Source organism: Petaurus breviceps, unplaced genomic scaffold (assembly GCF_028583685.1).
Source record: "Petaurus breviceps papuanus isolate PSGF00001 unplaced genomic scaffold, PetGlider_PUasm1.0 90792, whole genome shotgun sequence".
NCBI classification, from domain to species: domain Eukaryota; kingdom Metazoa; phylum Chordata; class Mammalia; order Diprotodontia; family Petauridae; genus Petaurus; species Petaurus breviceps.
In genome coordinates, this window is record NW_027187347.1 from 2,430,450 (window position 1) to 2,449,349 (window position 18,900).

The following is an 18,900-nucleotide window of genomic DNA, read 5'->3' on the forward strand; positions in this document are numbered from 1 at the left end:
GACTCTTCATGACTCCATTTGGGGTTTTCTGGGCAAACATACTGGAATGGTTTGCCATTGCCTTCTCCAGCTCATTGATGAGGAAACTGAGGCAAACAGGGTTAAGTGACTTGCCCAGGGTCACACAACTACTAAATGTCTGAGGCAAGATGTGAACTCTTCCTGACTCCAGGCCCAGCTCTCTATTCACTGTGCCCCCTACCTGCCACCCTGTGGAGTCATGCCCAACTCTTCATGAATGCTATTTGGGGTTTTCTTGGCAAAGATATTAGAATAGTTTGCCATTTCCTTCTGCAGTTCATTTTATAGATGAGCAGACTAAGGCAAACAGGGTTAAGTGACTTGCCCAGGGTCACACAGCTGCTAATTGTCTGATATTTACTCTCCCTGAGGTTTTTACTCACTCCAGCAAAACAGCATTCAGCCCATCCATGCTTTCTCATCCTGAGTAATTTTTGACCATGTCTACCCATAAATTTTCTATAAGAATCGACCCAGTGCAGTAGAGGCCTTCCTCTAGATTGTTACTGCTGTTTTAAAACAGGCTTCCCTGTTAAGCATGCTTTCTTGGCTATAGGACCCACCATAAGGAAGATCTCTTCACCACTACAGAATGATATTTGCTCTGCAACTCTATAGCCTTAGAGAGTTTCCTCATGAACTTAGAGGTTGTGACTCACCTAGACTCATGCAGCCGATCTGAGTCAGAATTGGGACTTGAACCCAAGATCTTTCTGACTTTTAGACTGACCCTCTTATCCATCATGCCATACTGCCTCTAAGATAGCCCCTATCCTGGGATAAATTAGATTTTACACCTGCAGGACGCATACAGAAATTTTCCCATCTGAATCAGACTTGCCTCAAATTCAAGACTTTCTCATCACTGGTACCTTATTTCTGTTGTCTTAATCATATTTCTTGTTTCTTCTGATTTTCTCTGATCTCTGCTTCCTTTCTTTTCCATTGACTAATTGTTTACCTGGTTCTTAGTCCATTGACACTTTTACCTAATCACATATTTATTTCCTGAGTTATGGCTGCCCACTTGGTCCTGTAGCCCAGGGACAGTCTTGATGACTAGGTATATATTGTATATAACAGTGGCCAGAGCCTACCTTTTATTCCCAGGCTTCCCTTGGTTTCACCCAGTGCCTGTGAGATTTATCCACTGCCTGATGTCAAAACACAGCAAAAATAACCAGGATTGGCTAGGGAAGAAACAAGTATTTATTAAGAGTTTACACTGTGCTAAGAGCTTTATAAATATTATCTCATTTAATCCTCACAACAACCCTCTGAGGTAGGTGCTGTTATTATCCCTATTTTACAACTGAGACAAAGAGAGAATTAGTGACTTGCCCAAGGTCACACAGCTAGTAAGAATCTGAGGTCATATTTGAACTCAGGTTTTCCTGACTCTACACCCAGCACTCCATCTACTGCACCATCTAACTGCCCATCGGTTCCAGCCCACCACCTGCTGGTGAAAGTTCAAGACTACAGAGCAAACTGGAGGTCTGACTTTTCTCTTCAAACCTGGTGTGTGCCCAAAAGTGATCATGCACCTTGGTTTCAGGTTGAGGGACAATGGTATCTATGAAAATATTGGGAGAAAAAAAATCTACTTTCTCCCATCTGTGTGTCTTTTTTCCAACACAGCTACCTCTTCCTTTGCCACTTAAGAAGTTTTTCTTTAACTTGCCTGGAGTTCATCTCCATTTATCTCCACTTGTGGGGGTAGGAAGAATTAGAGCTGCTTCTGAAGACCCTTCTGTCTAGAATATATTGAAGAATCAGTTGCAACATTCTCTCTCTCTCCTTCTCCCCATCCTATTTTACCCTTGTTGTCATTAGCAGAGACAATTAATATATGAACTAGGAGACTGGGAACTCTGGGGAGGAAGGAATTTGTGAAGGTGGTTACTTAATGTTTTTGGTAAATACTGGTTAAAGTTCCTTCAGATTTGTGTAAAGCCTTGACTTTCCAACATTAACCTAGTTACTGTTTTTCTTTTGATGAATTCCCATCTGAATTTCAGCTCCAAGATAGCCCAGACATGGAACTATAAGTTTTATAAGCCCAAATAACTGACCCACTCAGGAAACAAACATCTCATATTGTTAAGGGAGCTTTGTTTGGCTTGGGCCCAATCCTATAACTTGAAAGGAACTCTTTTTTCTCCCTTCCAGTTTCTGGTGTCTTGCTTGACAAGAGCGTTTCAAAGCATTGCCAAAGAATTTGTTTAGGAGCAGGACTTTTACTGTATTTCCTCATTACTCTACATCTAGGCAAGAGGCCAAGCCTCAAATCATGGAGTGATTTCTGCTGAGCATCTTTCTGTTGGAGTAAATGCAAATTATTTTAGCTTTCTAAGTCTTTCAGGGTTGAGATGCTTTAACTTTCAGATTAAAGGCCTTGTGAATTCATAATGCTCCTCCCCCAGGGACAGACTTATAAAATAACTCTTGGGAGAATTAGAATAAAAAATTGAAAAAGAAGTCTGACCTATGTGAATGCTTACACACACACACACACACACACACACACACACACACACACACACGCACGCTCTTAGTATTACACTCATCCTGTCCTGCTCTTAATTTTTTCTCATTTTTTTCTTAATTTGTGCTTCTTTTCTTCAATTCTGTCTCTGTATTCCTCTTGTCCATGCCTACATACGCACCTTCAGTTATCTTCAGGTTTTATTTCCATGAAATATCAAAACACGTTACCTGATACGCCCCCTACTCTCTCCACAAAGAATTATCTCCATGCCCAGCATTGAGTTTTTGACAGTGAAAATGAAGTTGCTTTTGGGGAAATTAAGCTGTATTGCCCCTATATTAGCCAAAAATATATTTTCTGGCCACTTGTCTTCACTTCATCTCAGCTCCCCTTCTCTGCACCTCCCCCCAAGAAAGGTGAGACAGTAAATATTAACTCTGACTAAATGTATACCAAATATAAAAGTAATTTTTTTTTAATTTGGGGGTAGAATAAGAGGTCTAGTTCTGTTATTTAATTGTTTTAGGAAAGCCTCTATAGAAATTAGACACAGATGCAAATCAGGAAGTAGTCTTTTTTTTTTCCCCCATAGTTTTTAGAAAAGTTGTCTGGGCCACTGAGAGTTAAGTGACCTGTCTACACAGCTAGTTTGGGAGAGGGGGAGAGGATTTGAATCTAAATCTCACTGATACCATTATTAATAGATAATTAACTCAGCTCTGCATACTCTCACCTAATGTATGTTTGATAAATATCATTAAATGACTTTATTAGATAAAACAAACATATTCTGCCTTCCAAATTAGGGAGAAAGTCCTTGCACCATGAATACTGGTGGTATTACTGTAGCATCATGGATACGTTTAAGTGGTTCCCTTTTGGGTAAAAATGGAAGTCTGTGAACTAGCTTCTTCTCACATCTTCCACTAAAATCACTTGTCTTACTGGGTTCAACTGAAAGTGAGAAAGTATAACACCCCTGCATTGGGTTTATGAATGCCTACCCTTCCTTTCTGAGTAGAAAACATTAATAAAATAGGAGGGATGATTATAGCTTGAAATTACAAAAACACTTGTCAGTTTATAAATAATTTTCTTCACAACAGACTGACTTATGTGACCTTGGCCAAGACCTTTAACATCTCTATGCCTCAGTTTCCTTATCTGAAAAAAGAGTTTGTACTCTCAGACCCTTTCCAGCTCTAGGAATATATATGATCTTATATGTAGGTTATACAAATATAATGATATGCATAAGGACAAAAAAGGAAATGAAACTTTAGGCCCAACACATCCAGTTTCTCCTAGGTCCATTCTAAGGTAATGGAATAACACATGATAGCAACAGGCTCCTTTAGTTTAAGGAATACTACCTTGGGCTTTATGTACTCAGGAGAGAGAGAGCAAAATTTACTTGATCTGCCCTTTCCCACTAACCAGAAAATCCTTAACATTTTGCAAACAATGATCGAAGCTCTCCTTTCCTTTTCTCTACCTGCAGGGAAAAAGTGCATTTTCTGTGTGTGCAGGACACTAACAAATTGCCAGGTCCCTGGCCTTTTACCTCTAATGATGCTTTGTAAACTTGTGCATACTAACCTTGTCCAAATAAGCCAGAATATGAATAGGTGTCTGTAGTCTGTGTTTGTGCCTCATGTTTTAATTTGCAACTCTTTATCGTTGGCTTATTTCAGCCATACTTTCAGAAGACAAAAACACCACTGAGCCTCCCCGCAAGACTAAAGATGCCCCATCAGTTCCAAACACTCCAGAGCCAACAACAACGCAAGAGCCTTTGGTTGGCAGCCAGAAAAGGAAAGCGAGGAAAACGAAGATCACACATCTTGTCAGGACAGCAGATGGCCGGGTGTCACCAGCAGGAGGTACTTTGGGTAAGGAGAATGAGATTTATAAGGATAAAGGGGACTGTGGGGTAGCCCTTGATGTAGAATGGAAGCCAATAATCATCAAAAATCTACCAGATTTAATGGGGTCCTTGAGGGAGTGACTCTAAGTTCTAGTTTGGGGTTTTAAAAATGAATCTGGATTGTGTGTTTGAAAGTAGAATGTATTATATATCAAGCCACTTGAAGAAATTGTAGAAGGTCTCTATAAGTCTTAAGAACAAATTTTGTTTCTGTAGAGTTCTTTGGGAACTGATTCTAGTCAAATCTCTAAATTTATTTGTCATCCTGTGGATTACAAAAACAGCTCTTTCTCAAGAGAGAATGTCTGGAGTTCTCTGAGAGTTATGGGACTGTTTAGTCCTGCATGCTTTCTATTCTCCCACCCAGGGTCTACAAAGCCAAGCTGGCTGATTTAATTTCTTCAGATGTTAAAATTAAAAAGCACGTAAACATTTGGTTTCTCCGATGGCCTGCCACTTTCTTGCAAGCCAGGTTTTCTAGTCGTCAGACTTTTCAGCTGCTAGAATCAAGCTGGTTCTAGGCAAAACTTTTTCTTCTTACTTTCATCCAAAACCCTGAAGAAGTTCCAGCCCATCCCTTACAGGAATTCTCCATGTGAGTTGTGGTTTATCCTTTGTTCTTGAAGAGGACCATGACATCAGGAAGATGATGACATGCGATTGAATTGGATTTGAGTTAGGAAGGACTGTGCAAAGTCACCAACCTCACTTTCTCCTCCAGAACCATCTAGGTCCAGTGGCTAGATATAGATCAGGACAAGTGGAGATGGCCTAGGATGCAGTAGGAGGCCTTGGCCTTTTTAAACTGAGGTCTTTCTGAGTTCTCACTTTGAGGGAGGCAACACCCATTCAGTGAATAGGCCTGTTTAAGAAGTGAGTCATGGGATGGCCTCTTCAAAAAAAAAAAAAAATCAAACTGGGAGGGGAAGACCCTCAGAGTTGCTGGCCAAAGGAGAAACAGTTACTATTTTCATTCACTCTGAGCCAGGTGGGCCCAAAAATAGCCATTAAGTGGTGCTTGGGTAGGGACCCATTGTTGTCCAATTGCTGAGAGCCAGAGTGAATTGGGTTTAAGGCATGGTCCTTAAGAAACTGGTCCAGATGACCCACATTCTAGACCCTTGCCTATAACAGTTTCAGAAATGCTTGTGTCTCTGGGGTTTCCAAGTACCTAACATTAGCTGTTGTAACTGTAGTTTTGTGACTTTTCAGCACCCAACAGAATGTCTCAGCTGTTTTTTCAGGAGTCAATATGTTTAAAACACTCTTCCTTTGGATAACATTTAAGTGCATGAGTGTATGAGTAAAGTTAAACATTAAGGAAAGCCAAGAGTTTATTAAATTAGTTTTAAACCACTCTAATCACTTGAATTACAGCAAAATGAGGAATTTCAGTCACTTTTTCTTATGTATTATACATGTATTTTGTTGGGTTTTCTTTCATTTAGAACTTTTCACATTGCAGGATGTGGTAAAGATTTACTTTCACTTTTTAAAACTGAAAGTCTTTAGATGATGCTTCCATTTTTAATGCAGCAAGACATCTTAGAATGTTTATGTTGTAATACTAGACACTTTAAGGCCATTACTATTTTCTCCTTTATTTAAAATTGCCTTTAAAACTATTATAAAAATACGTCTTCTACAAAGACAGCATGGTAGAATGAAGAAATTATTCATTTTCTGGTAGAGATATTTGAGTTGCATTTCAACCAGGTCTTTTTCGTCTTATTTTTATTGATTTTTTGATATTGCACTACTCTTGCTTTCAAATTTGTGTGTCCTCCTTCCCCATCAAGTTATCTCTTGTAACAAAACTTTAAAAAGAAACAAAGCATTTCATGAAATTCCATTCCCTGAGTCCCCCAACTTTGCAAAGAGGGAAAGTAGGTTCATCAACTCTTAATCGGTACTTTGTACCTGATCTACTAGGTACTGTATAACCAGAAACCCTTTACCTTCACTCAGAAATTTTGCCATTAGGCAAAAAAAAAAAATCAAATCCTCAAAAATAAGAGAAAGAACATGGGGTATTGGAATGAATAGATACAGTAATCAGTTTAATTAATTAAAAGCAATTCAGGGAGGATACAATTATTCATAACCACTGCAGACTTAACATCCGGATTTCATCAAAGGCATTTGTATTCTGGAGTATCTAAGTGCCTCTCCACAGAAGTTTCCTCAAGCTGTATTTTAACTTAGGTTTCTTTCCCTCCTCTAATCCAATCCTGACCCATTCTGTGGCCTTGGATCAATCTCTTAAACTCTTTTCAACTTGGCTTCTGATTAAACTCTTTTCAACTCAGCTTCTGAGAATAATGCTGCCCATGGGAATAACTGGGCTTAATAAAGGAGCCTTGTTGCTCTGCAAGAAGAGAATCTGTATAAGCCATTATATTCTCAGTATATATCAAGGGGAATTGGGAAGGAATGTTACCTTCTTAAACAGTGAGTGCAGTGGAATCTTCTCTGCCTTTTGTCTACAAGCTGGTAGGGCTAAATCCTCTTTTGATAAATTTTTCTTTTGTTACAGATGACAAGCCCAAGGAACAACTGCAGGGTAGTCTCCCTAAAGCGTCAGCTACAGACACAGATTGCAATGAGGAATGCTCACAAAACATCGAAGCAGAGGAGATTCGTAGTATCACACCAGACATGCCAGCTGTGTCTGCATTCTTCAGCCTGGCTGCCCTGGCTGAGGTGGCAGCAATGGAGAATGTACACAGGTGAGCCGGCTGGGAAATCTCCTTCTTGGATGCCCACCCCTTTCTTTGGCAGATAGATCCAAAGAAGGCAGCCTCCAAGTGTAGACAAGCCTTCCTTCTGAGGTCCATTGTTTCAGCCTAGTAGGTCTCCTAGATTTATGCTATACCTAGCATATTGTATGCTGATACAAGCTAATTAGTTACATGGAAAACATATAGAAGAGGGAATCAATCAAGCAAGTATCCTATTATTAGTATATTATATATATATATTGTTATATTATACTAGATTATATTGTTATATATTAAAGTCATCTATTATAATAATGGCAGTTATATAATAAATAATATAATAGTATGTATATTAAATATATCAAGGCATTGATTATTATTAGTATAGTATATATTTTAGTATATATGTTATATATATACTATTATATATTATTCATTATATATAACTGCCATTACTAAAATAGATGACTTTAATATATAACAATATAATCTAGTATAACATATACTATAACTACATATTACAATATATAAAATATGTATAATATAGTATATATGATATTGTATGACATTAAAATATTGAATATAATAAATATATGATTAAGGCTTCTGCTGTCTGATATCTTTAGCATTCAGGACAAACTGAAATTAAAACCAGAATAGAGGCTTTCTTTCTGTCTTCTCAACTATGTGTCCATTATATCCTGTTAATGTATTGTTATGTGTTATTTTATTACATTTACTATATAATTATTATGTGTTGTTATATGTAATAAGATATTTTAAATAAGTATATATTCAATATATGGCATTATATATGTTACATAAATATATATCATGTGTTAGATTATTTACTACCTTGTAATATTTCTTACATAGCACATTCTATTGTAATATATAATGTGCTGTATTATATATAATATATTGCTTTCATGTTGTTTTATTATAATACAATTTTAATATAATAACATAACATTTTATAATAATACATAAATAATATAATATTATATGTAATGTTTTTATATATACTATACTAGTACTAGTATACTTGTTTGGCTAATGTCCTTTTCTATATGTTTTTCTAGGCCACTAATTAGTTTGTATATGCATACAATATAATATAATAATACTGTTACACATTACATGTAATATTATAATACATACTATATATAACAGTATATTATTAATATTGGTATATATTAATATTTCTTTGTTCTACAACTGAACCTCACACTGCAAAATAAATTATAAGGAGAGAGTGTACTTTGGGAAAAGAGTACTGACCCAAGAGTCAGGGAACCCATGTTTTATTTCATGTTGTGCCACTAATTTTCCACATGCAGTAGTTTATTCATCACTTCAGTTTCTTCATCTTTGTTATTATGGACATCATCTTAAATAAAAGATTCATTCAACAACACTCAGCATTAAGAAAGCACCTACTAGATGTAGCTCAGAGCAATGGGCACACAGAGCCCTCTGGAAATTTTAAAGCACTTTTCAAATAAAATTTGTTTTAAGTGCATCTAAAGAACTTTCTTTTAAAGAAATCCAGTGGCGAGTCTTTTTGTAAAATGAATGGACATTTTTTCTGCCTTTTCTAAATTATTTTTTTCTAATTTTTTTTTTCCTTAATAGCAGGATGGAGCCTCTGTTTTCTGATGTCAGCATTTAGGACAGAATGAAATTAAAACCACAATATAGTAGGCTTTTTTTCTTTCTTCTCAATTAGCATATTTAAGTATTTATACTTATATCATAAATAGCTCATGGAATTTAAAACTGGAAAAAATCTTAGAGATTATGCAGTCTCTAACTGGCTTATTTTATAGATGTGGAAACTGAGGCCCAGAAAAGTGAGGTGATTTGTCTAAGGTCATACAGAAAGTTGTTGACAGAACAGAGACTTGAATCCAAGTCTTCAAATTGCAAAATCGAATTACTTTCAATTACTTCAGATTATACAATACCACGCAGGGTAAACTATGTGGCACAATAGATAACAGGAAGATTCATGCTCCTGAGTTCAAGTCTAGCCCCAGACTAGCTATGTGACCCTGGGCAAGTCATTTAACCCTCTTTGCCTCAGTTTCCTCATCTATAAAATGAGCTGGAGAAGGAAATGGAAAACCACTCCAGGGTCTTTGCCAAGAAAACCTCCTATTGGGTCACAGGGAGTTGGACATGACTGAAACAACTCAATGACAACATGTTGTCTCCTCAGGTTTTAGGTCATCACAATTTTCCAGAAGCCAAATATCTTAGAATTTGCACAAGTGTAGCCATGAATTCCTTTTAGTTAACAAACTCTGAGAGACGCTTTTTAGCTATTGTCCAATGAATAATATTTACAGTTGTCAAAACACTATCCTGAGTACTCAGGGTCTAAAAAAAAGTTTTAGAAAATGGGACAATTAAAATAAGTCCTGCTTGGATGTATCACTGTGGTATGGAAGTAGAGGAGTCTGACATGCTAGAAGGACTCTTACTATGGTCTCATGAGCAGACTGTCTGGTTTCTGAGAAGTACCCTTGCCTCTTTAAGTATAGAGGGGCTCATCATCAATAGACTGGTTACCTGGTGATAAATTATTTGAGTATGACAACCCATTAAAAATGCAAAATAGATCTCATACTTTTGCAGCCCCCTTCAGCTTCTGCAATGAAAGTGACAGAATGTTCTTCCCATCCCCCAATGCCATTAAAGAATCACATGGTTTTTAGACCATCTGTAAACATTAGCTTAACCAACAGTGCCCTAAATGTGAGGTATTTATCCAATGACCAATTAATGGATATGCTACTGAAAAGCTGAATTACATCCATCTTAAATTCTTAGCATAAATGAAACCAGAAGACAAAAAGGAGTCAAAACTAAATAGAAAGATAGTTCACTGCTTCTTCTTTGGAGATGGAAATAAAGTAGTTGGCAGAAATGGTTTTATTGTATGTCCAAGGACAACAAGGAATATCATTGCCTAGGTGATTTGGTGATTTCACACTGCAGGATCATGAGCAAGATTTGCAAAAAGGCCACCAAGAAAATCGCAAGAGCTTATGTGGCAACATCTGGTCCAGAAGATGAAGTAGAACAGTTTTGATAAAAGCAGTAAGAACCTTCAAATTAAATCAGTTTTATACTTTGAAGCTCAGTGACTTAAATACGAAAGTGAGTGTAGGTGAGGACAGTGGAAAATACTGTGCAGCCGTAAAAAATTAAAACAAACATATTTAGATTACCTGTGAGTTTCACTCTTGCATATCATGAGTGCTGTCTTTGAGAAAACAATCCAAAGGCACCGGATATGGTAAACATTGAATAAAAGCAGAAAAAAAAATGAGATTGAATATATTTTACAGGAAAAAATGGCTTATTACTGCTATGGGGAGAGTTCATTAATCAACTATCTGTGAACAGACACAAAGATGAAATGAATTCAAAGCTATAAAAAGTGAAAAAAGGACAATTAAATCTATTCCAATCTGACCTATTAAAGCAAGTTATTCATACTGAAAAGTGGGAAATTGATGAATGAAAGGACATTAACACCAAATATAATGATATGTTTGTTACTCCAATCAGTAGCCCAAAAGAATTACCTGAGTCAGTAAATATTTGACTTACTTCCAAGTGGAGAAATGTGGTAGCCAAGGTTAACATTAGTTTATAATGTATACTTTTTTTTTCCAAAATCACACAGAAAAGGATGCTGAATTGGTCAAGCATTTATTGAGAGCCTGCTATGTACAATGCAGTGTGCTAGTATACTAATGAGACAGACACAGAACAAAACAGCCAGCCCTTGCCCTCAAGGAGCTTATACACTACTAGGCTGAGAGCTTCAGAATATTCATGGAAAAGCAAATACAGGATGTATACAAAACAAGTAAAAAGTGACCTTCAGAGGAAGAAGGCACCAGTGAATGAGGGAGTCAAGAAAAGTTTCTTAAAAGAAAAGTCCCTGAAGGAAGCTAAGAAATCTAAGATGCAGAACTGAGGCAAGAAACCATTCTAGTCATAGCAGATGACAGCCTGTGCAAAGACAGAGATAGAAGAACAGCAACGAGGCCATTTTGGCTAGAAAACGGAGCATGTGAGGGGGAGTAATGTGTAATCAGCCGGGAAAGTTAGGCTGATGCCAGATTGTGAAAGGCTTTAAATGCCAGAGAAGTTTGTATTTTATTCTAGTTTATGAGTAGTGGTATCTTATAAAAAAGTAAGCAGCAATGAAGGACATTTTTTTTTTGAAAAAGTATTTGAAAAGCTCAACAAGAGACCAAATCAATCGATTGGTAAAATTTATTAATTACCTACTATATGTCAGGCACTATGCTAAGCTCTGGCATCTAGGCAAACTCATCCTGGGGTTCTTTAAGGATGAAATGGAATGGAAGACACCAAGGAGATAAAGAATAGAGAAAATCTGTAAGGATTTTTACACTGAATTCTGTGATCATCATGAACACTACATTTTAGGTCTAATATTACAGTCCCTAACATACGTTAAAAGTAAGTAGAAATGGAACTAAAGAAGATAAAGATGGGAAAAGCATATCTGAATAATACCAGTTTTCTTCCAATGATGTTTTATGGTTGTGAGTCATGGAACAGTAATGTTGCTGAAGAATTGAAATTAGGTATCGCCTAATGAGCAATGGAGAATGTCTAGTGAAAGTTTGCAGGCTGCAACACATTATAAACAAGGACTTATAAAGGAAGAACAGAGTAAAAGATCTATTGAAGAAATATATAAGCCCAAGGGAAGATGGTTATCAACCATCTTGTGGCAACCATGTGGCAAGAGTATAGAAAGGAGAACCCTTGTCCTGAACTGGTATTCTCATAATGTTGGGAAAACTCAAGGAAGGCTTTCAGTACATTGTGTAATCCCTTTAGAGTGAACATATTGGAGAATGTCAATGAAAGTATGGGTTTCATTCTACGTGATTAAAGGAAATATATGCATCAGTGCAATTACAAATCCACTGAATTATATGAGCACAGGATTTCTGCCCATAAAGAAGTTTACAACCCAGTTGGGGAGGCAAAACATATGCACATGAAAAGATAACTGATTATTTGGCAAATGAATGGTAATAATTATTCATGTTATATATAATATATCCATGTTTATAATTGACTCATTATAAACAATAAAGAACAAGATTCTTTAAGCCCCTGCTGGAATATAAATTTTAAAACTCAGTAATATAGACACTGGATATACTTACTAGCTGTGTGACCTTGGGCAAGTCATTTAACCTCAATTGCCTTGCCTTCCCTCCTCCAAAAAAAACAAACCCCAAAACTCAGTAATATTAGAGTTGAGAAGAAGGTTAAATTTAGCCATAGTAGAATGGGTAGAGGGAAGAAAGAAGCAGTACCTTGGATAGAATTTGAAGGACAGTTAGAATTCATACAAGGAAATAAAAGGGGGAAAAACATGAATAAGGGTCTAATTTTTCCTAGATTTTGTTACTTAAATTCATCATCAACTCCACATGATTTGTGACTTACCTTAGAAAAATGAAAATGTGGAAAATTTAATCACCATCATGTGGCCTCTTTCTCTGAAAACAATTCTACCACTACTCCTTAGATTATGGGTTTAACATTATTTTATGGGATAGGAGTGTGAATATCACTCACTTAATGAACATTTATTAAGATTCATTGTGTTCATGGTACTAGTAAACAAAACCCTGGTTAATCATTATGCAGTGTTAAGGGGGGCGGGAAGTTTTCCCCCTCATCCCCAATACACTTAGTATAGATGTAAGAATCTAGCATGAGAAAGCAGCTTTACCCATGGAGAGTATAAATAAGTATGAATTAGTTTGTAAGAAGCCATGTAGAGCCTTGGCTGTCTTTCCCCTTTCCTTTTCCCTTTCTCTTTTCCCTTTCCTGCTTAACCCTGAACTCAGTGCAAATGAGGCACGTTCATCTTGATTCAGAAACTATCAAGCTTTTCCAACAATGGCCTCTTCCACAGTTTATCTTCTTTTTCCCTTTTCTCTCTCTCTTTTTTTTTTTTTTTTTTGCTTTTTTGAAGTGGGGGAAGGTAGGACAATTGGGGTTAAGTGACTTGCCCAAGGTCACACGGCTAGTTTTGTGTTAAGTGTCTGAGGCTGCATTTGAACTCAGGTCCTCCTGACTTCAGGGCCAGTGCTCTACTCACTGTGTACCTAGCCGCCCCTTCCCTTTTCTCTTATTTTCTTCGTTGTGTTCCTCAATGTTTGTTCATGTTATTTTCCTCATTTCATCTTGACACATCAAGGAGAATGAATTTGTGTAGAACATTAAATTAGAAATAAGTAAAAGCCATCTTGGTTTCCCTTTCCCATTAGAATTATGTTTTGTTTTTTTCATAACAGATAGTTGAACAGATATAGCAGGCTGCACTTAAAACCTGCACACTATTAAGCAGATTAAGCCAGAAGTTTGGTTCTTACACATTTTTATAGAGTGTGTGTGTTTAAATCCAGAAATCTTAAATGGGTTCATTGAGCTTCACCAGAGTTCAGAAAACTGAAAACTTTGTTATATATGCCATGTATCCATTTTATCCAGTACACCAAAAAAAAAAAAGAACCGAAAACCTAATAACAAAACAAAAGTGAATAGTTCTATGCCTTAACTGGTTTCACCCTTTGGATGAAAATGAGATGAGTATGAAAGGTGAAACCAATAAAAACATGAGCACTGCTTCGCCTCATTGAATTCAGACCAGGACTTGGTAGATGTTATTCAGAACAGAGAAGCAGGCGCCTTCTTTTCTCTGTGTGCTTCTTTTAAATGTCCAGAAGGTTCCAAATCCCATCATTTCTGAATGAAAAACTCAATAGGAATTGTTAACATTTGGATGATTTGTTTCATCAACCTTTCATTGAAAGGGTTTTCTTTTCCCCTTCTCCTTTAATTATACAAATGATAAATGGAAAATCAGCTGCACACTATATAAATTTCCATCTAAATGACTAAAAATTCCAAGAAATTTTTAGCCAGTTTTGAGCAGAGCACTCATAGACCCAGTAGACCGTTTGCTAATTGTGGCCCTAAGAGAATGATTGGTAATGATTGCTCATAATGGAAAAGTGAGGTCAATATCCACCTCCTTGCCTCTTTTTTCTAGTTTCCATAACCTTTTTAATAGGTTTTAAAAATTATCTTTGATTTAGGTTTAGAGTAGAAGGACCCTTAGGAATTTTCTAATCCAGCTACCTCATTTTACAAATGAGGAAACTGAGGCCCAAGAGGTTAAAATCACCTGCCATAGTTGGTAAACCCCAGTGCTTATGATTCAAACCTAGTTTTTCTGACAATAATCTTAAACTCTTTCCACTTTTGAAAACTGATTATTGCATAGCAGTTTTTTTTTCTGTGTACCTCTTCTTTTATAGATACTAAATCAAGACACTACCTTTATGTGTAACCTTATACATATACATTTTGCATCTCTCACAGACACACTCAGCTAGGTTGGGATTGCTGTGCACTACCTAAATTGGTACTGAAGAATAGAAAGTTGTAGTGCTGAAGAACTCAGAACTTGAAGAATCAGTATAGTTCATTATCTGCATCTCTTGACTAGCAGCCAAGAGTCTGGCTCATTTCCTCTGACTGATTCTCACTTTAGGTGAGATTTTGAATCTCCTGGTGCCCTAAGTTTTCCCCTCTTTAAAATGAGGAGAATAAGTTGGGGTCAGATTCCATCTCATGAAGAATCAGGGTAAGGACAGATAAAGCGAGGAAATAAAGAGTTTTTAAAATCCTTTGAAAGTGAGAGACAATTTAAAATGACAACGGTTTTAACTAAACAGCACACCAAAATAGCAGCAGCTGTTCAGCAAGATACTGAAGAGCCTTTGTTATTTGTTCTAGTCTCCAAGAACTGTCCCTGAATCATAGGATCTTAGAGCTGGAAAGGTTCTGAGAGATGATTCATTTCTTCTTCTTTTTTTTTTTTGTTCTTATTTTACAGAAGTCAGCGGGCAGCTCCCCTTCCCCATGATGGACAGCCAAAAGAAATGCCACAGGCTCCTGTACTTATCTCCTGCGCTGACCAGTGAAGCTCCCCGTTATTGTAAAACATTGTGCTTTACCTAATATCCTAGCCTTGTCTTTACCAAGGGAAGCTAGTCAGTCCATGGGATGGAAAATATAGATTGAGAACACGTGATTGGTGCCCTGCATGGCCCAGATTTCACTTGAAGCCAGAAGTTAGCAACTTGGGCCAGGTCGTCCTATTGGAACCCAGAATCTTTGAGGGGGATGTCATTTGTCTGGTAATGAACAGAATGAGAATGATCCTGGAGCTTTGCTTTCTATTGAAGGCTTTTAATGGTAAATTGGTGGTTACTTGAAAGTGGCTGCCTTTACTGTAGCTCATCACCAACCAGAGAGTGTGAAACTAGTTTCGTATAATACCTAGTTATTCTTTAAAAAAAAACAAAAAACAAAAAACCACAAAAAAAAAAAACAAACTGACGCACTGCACTAGTTATTATTAGATATTCCTAGTCATTTTTGTACATGAAGATTTAAGTTCTAAGATGGTTTATATAATAGGTTATGCCTACATTTATATTGTAGAATAAATTAAAAAACCTGTTCCAGAGAACCCCAAACAGCATGGGCAGACGTACCATTGTTAGCGGTGTATGCTCAACCACGTGGTCCATACATTCTGCACTTTTATATTTGCCACCAGAGTGGTAGTTTGCTGGCAAAAAAGGAGAAAAAAAGGCTGACTCTATTTATAGACCGAGTCTTTTCTTAGGCTTGAACGATCAAGGAGAATTTGCATAGGGTAAGTTGTGGTATATATATTTACCCAGATGGAAGAAGAGTCCTGCAGATTATTGATGGTATCATGCCTTGAGGATTCTTTTATTTTTTAAATAGGGGTCTAAGTGACCAGTGGAACATTGATACAAACAAACAAAATGAAACAAAACAAAAAAAAAAAAAGACGGACAGAAAAATTGTTCAGAAGTGACCTTAGAATTTACTTCACTATTCTGAAAACATTGAAGACATTGAATTCATGTGGACTCTGAGATACATACCTTTTCTATCTCTCACAGACACACTGGACTGGGTTGCGATTGCTATGCACAGCCTAAATTGGCACTGCAGGTTTTTTTTAGAGCCATTTAGAGTTTGTGTTGGTTAAGAGGTATGTGTGTAAATGTTGATGAGAAGTTTGCTTGACCCGAGTGGGGCTATCAAATCTAGATCCACCTGCCAGTTCCCATTTCTTTTTGTGTTTTGTTGCTTTTGAACATTAAACCGTAGATAGGCCAGTGCCAAGTGGATCAGCTGGCTTAGAACATTCAACATATTGACTTAACCACCTGACTTTCACAGTGACTTGTTTCCTAGCAACAGATGCAAAGTGATAAATCAAAATTAGTCTGAGGCTACAAATTCTACAGGGTATTTGTTCCATAGCACAAAGTATTTCCCTACTCTTGCATCACAGCACAAAAAAAAAAAGAAAAGAAAAAGAAAAATACCAAATTTTAATTATCGGACTCCAGCAATAATTTTTTTTTTATTGGTCTTCATACTGGCTGAATTTTGATAGTGTTAGGTCGAGTTTGAAGTTCTTGAATTAGGTCTCTAAAATGATGAGAGTTTACATGGTTTTATCAGGCCTTCTTATTTATACTTGACTGAATTGATAATGATGATTTTTTTGTAATTGTAATTTGATGTAATAGCCATACAAAAAAAAAAGTAACTCTTAATACAGACTAGGTTTAGCTTTTCATGGTTGTAGATATGACTTCAGTTTCGGTGCTGGAAAATATGTACAACATACTACACAGGAATGGAAAAAAAAAAGGAGGTGTTTTTTTTAAAGCAGCTGCTCAAGAGAGCAATGAAGATGAAAGGCATTTGGAATGGTGTCCTCAAAAATACATACTCTTGTGGATTTGGAGGAAAAAGGAATAGATAAAAGTTTAATCCAAGGTGAAAGCTTAACCCCAATCAGGTAGCACTAAACCTAGTAAAGAGTCCCAACAAAATACATCGTACCTTAGGTTTTTACTACGAACCTGTTTTATTAATGTTTTCTAAATTTTAAAAAGTGAATGTTTGAAAATTGCTGGGTCCCAGTGTGGTGGCTGTTGGAGTTTTTGGACCACTTGCTAGCAGTGATTTAGAAATTAAGATTAGCTAAAAACCCAAAAAATCGTACGGTGCGGACCATGCACCTTGACAATGGTACTAACTTGTTATTCTATAGAACACGTTAGAATAGGTCTATTTTTTTCCAGAGCCTTCTCCAATCTTCCTCCAATTACATTTCACTAGTGTTCCTTAAGAGATTGCTGTATATTAATGGGACCTTTTTTTTAAAAAAACAAAAAACAAAAAGAAACAAAAGGATTACTTTTTTCTATGTGAATTAATATCTTACTTGATCTGCTTTTTCCTAAACCTCAGTGGCTTTTCCCTTAGGTGGGGCAGGGTGGGTGGGGAGAACTTACTGGATATGACTGTTTTCAGAGACTTATAAAACCTTTTTTTGTAGAAATGCTTAATTTTTAAGCAGTTAGGCACTGAGAGCAGCAGAAATCCTGCAAAGCTTTATAGTTCTCTAGGCCCTTGCCTTGTTGTTTCTCTGAGTGAAGTCTTGATTTCTATAGTTAGAACTGCTCGTGCCCTGAATCTGCTACAGAGGGGTGTTGATATTTTTCAGGTAACACAGTTTGTTAGCACAAATATTTCAGACCAACATTTAATGTTTTCTTCCAGTTATTTTAATAGCATTCTTTCCTTTCTTTTTGTAAAGTCATATTGCTATGGTGTGTACTTTAGTATGCCAGCAAACACTGTCCCACAAGCCTCCTTGAGAAAAAAAATGTTGCACCTTATTATGTATAACTCAAGCAAACCAAAATATGATGCTCTTCTGCTTTGTTTTTATTCTAAATATGTTGTATCATATCTTTCTGAAACCATTCTGAATTGAGTTGAAATTATCAATATTTATGCATTTAACCTTAATTTCTGGATTCAAACCTGTATATAAATCTTTTGAAAAAAATTGTCCTAGCCCTTCTCTGTGATGCTGGATATGGGGGTTTCGTCTTCGAAGGGAGACGTAGTACTATTCCAGTTTTCTTTGGCTTTTATTTATTTAGTTATTCTGGGTATTTCCAATGTAATTTTGAGGTATGTAAAGTGTATTATAGTAGCTGAAGCTACACCTACAAGAAGCTGCGTGAAAAATTACTGTAAGGCATCTTCTAAGTTTTAATTGTTTGAGTACTGTATATGGGGTTGAGAAAAAGAAAAAAAAAATGTTCCATAGAAACGCTTTGAGATACAGGTTCCGATCCCCAAATTAGGTTATTTTCTAGATTTGAGACCAAAACTGTTAATTCATTAAAAAACCTTCTTAAGGTTAAATCATGCTGTTGTAATCCTGTGACAGTCTTTATTTTCATGAATGTGCTATAACTTCAGAAATGGAGTGTCTTCATTTAGTGAGACTGGATGAGTTTTTCAACAAATGTCATGTCCCAAAGCCATGCTGAAATAATTTGATTAGTTATATAGTACCAAATCATCAATTCATAGTTCCGATTCATATTTTTAAGATTGATAAGAAACGCCATATTTCTAATGAAAAGAAGTGTATGAGCTTATCTGATATCAGGACACAAAACTTTTTTGATCACTTCTTTTTTTACCCCTCATTCAGGAAAATGGTACCCTCCTCGAGTAGC

At 36.4% G+C, this 18,900-nt stretch overlaps 1 protein-coding gene across 35 annotated transcripts in view; it reads left to right on the forward strand.

The window, feature by feature from the left end:
- The window catches only part of BBX (BBX high mobility group box domain containing), a 363,188-nt gene extending 345,637 nt beyond the window's left edge, over positions 1 to 17,551 (forward strand). For all 35 annotated transcript variants that reach the window (XM_069069765.1, XM_069069766.1, XM_069069788.1 and 32 more), the window contains 3 exons: positions 4,207 to 4,404; positions 6,976 to 7,168; positions 15,138 to 17,551. In XM_069069765.1, the coding sequence (XP_068925866.1) occupies positions 4,207 to 4,404; positions 6,976 to 7,168; positions 15,138 to 15,225 (479 nt within the window). In that variant the 3' untranslated portion in view covers positions 15,226 to 17,551. The remainder of the gene's footprint in view (positions 1 to 4,206; positions 4,405 to 6,975; positions 7,169 to 15,137) is intronic.
- Positions 17,552 to 18,900: the final 1,349 nt, after the last annotated feature.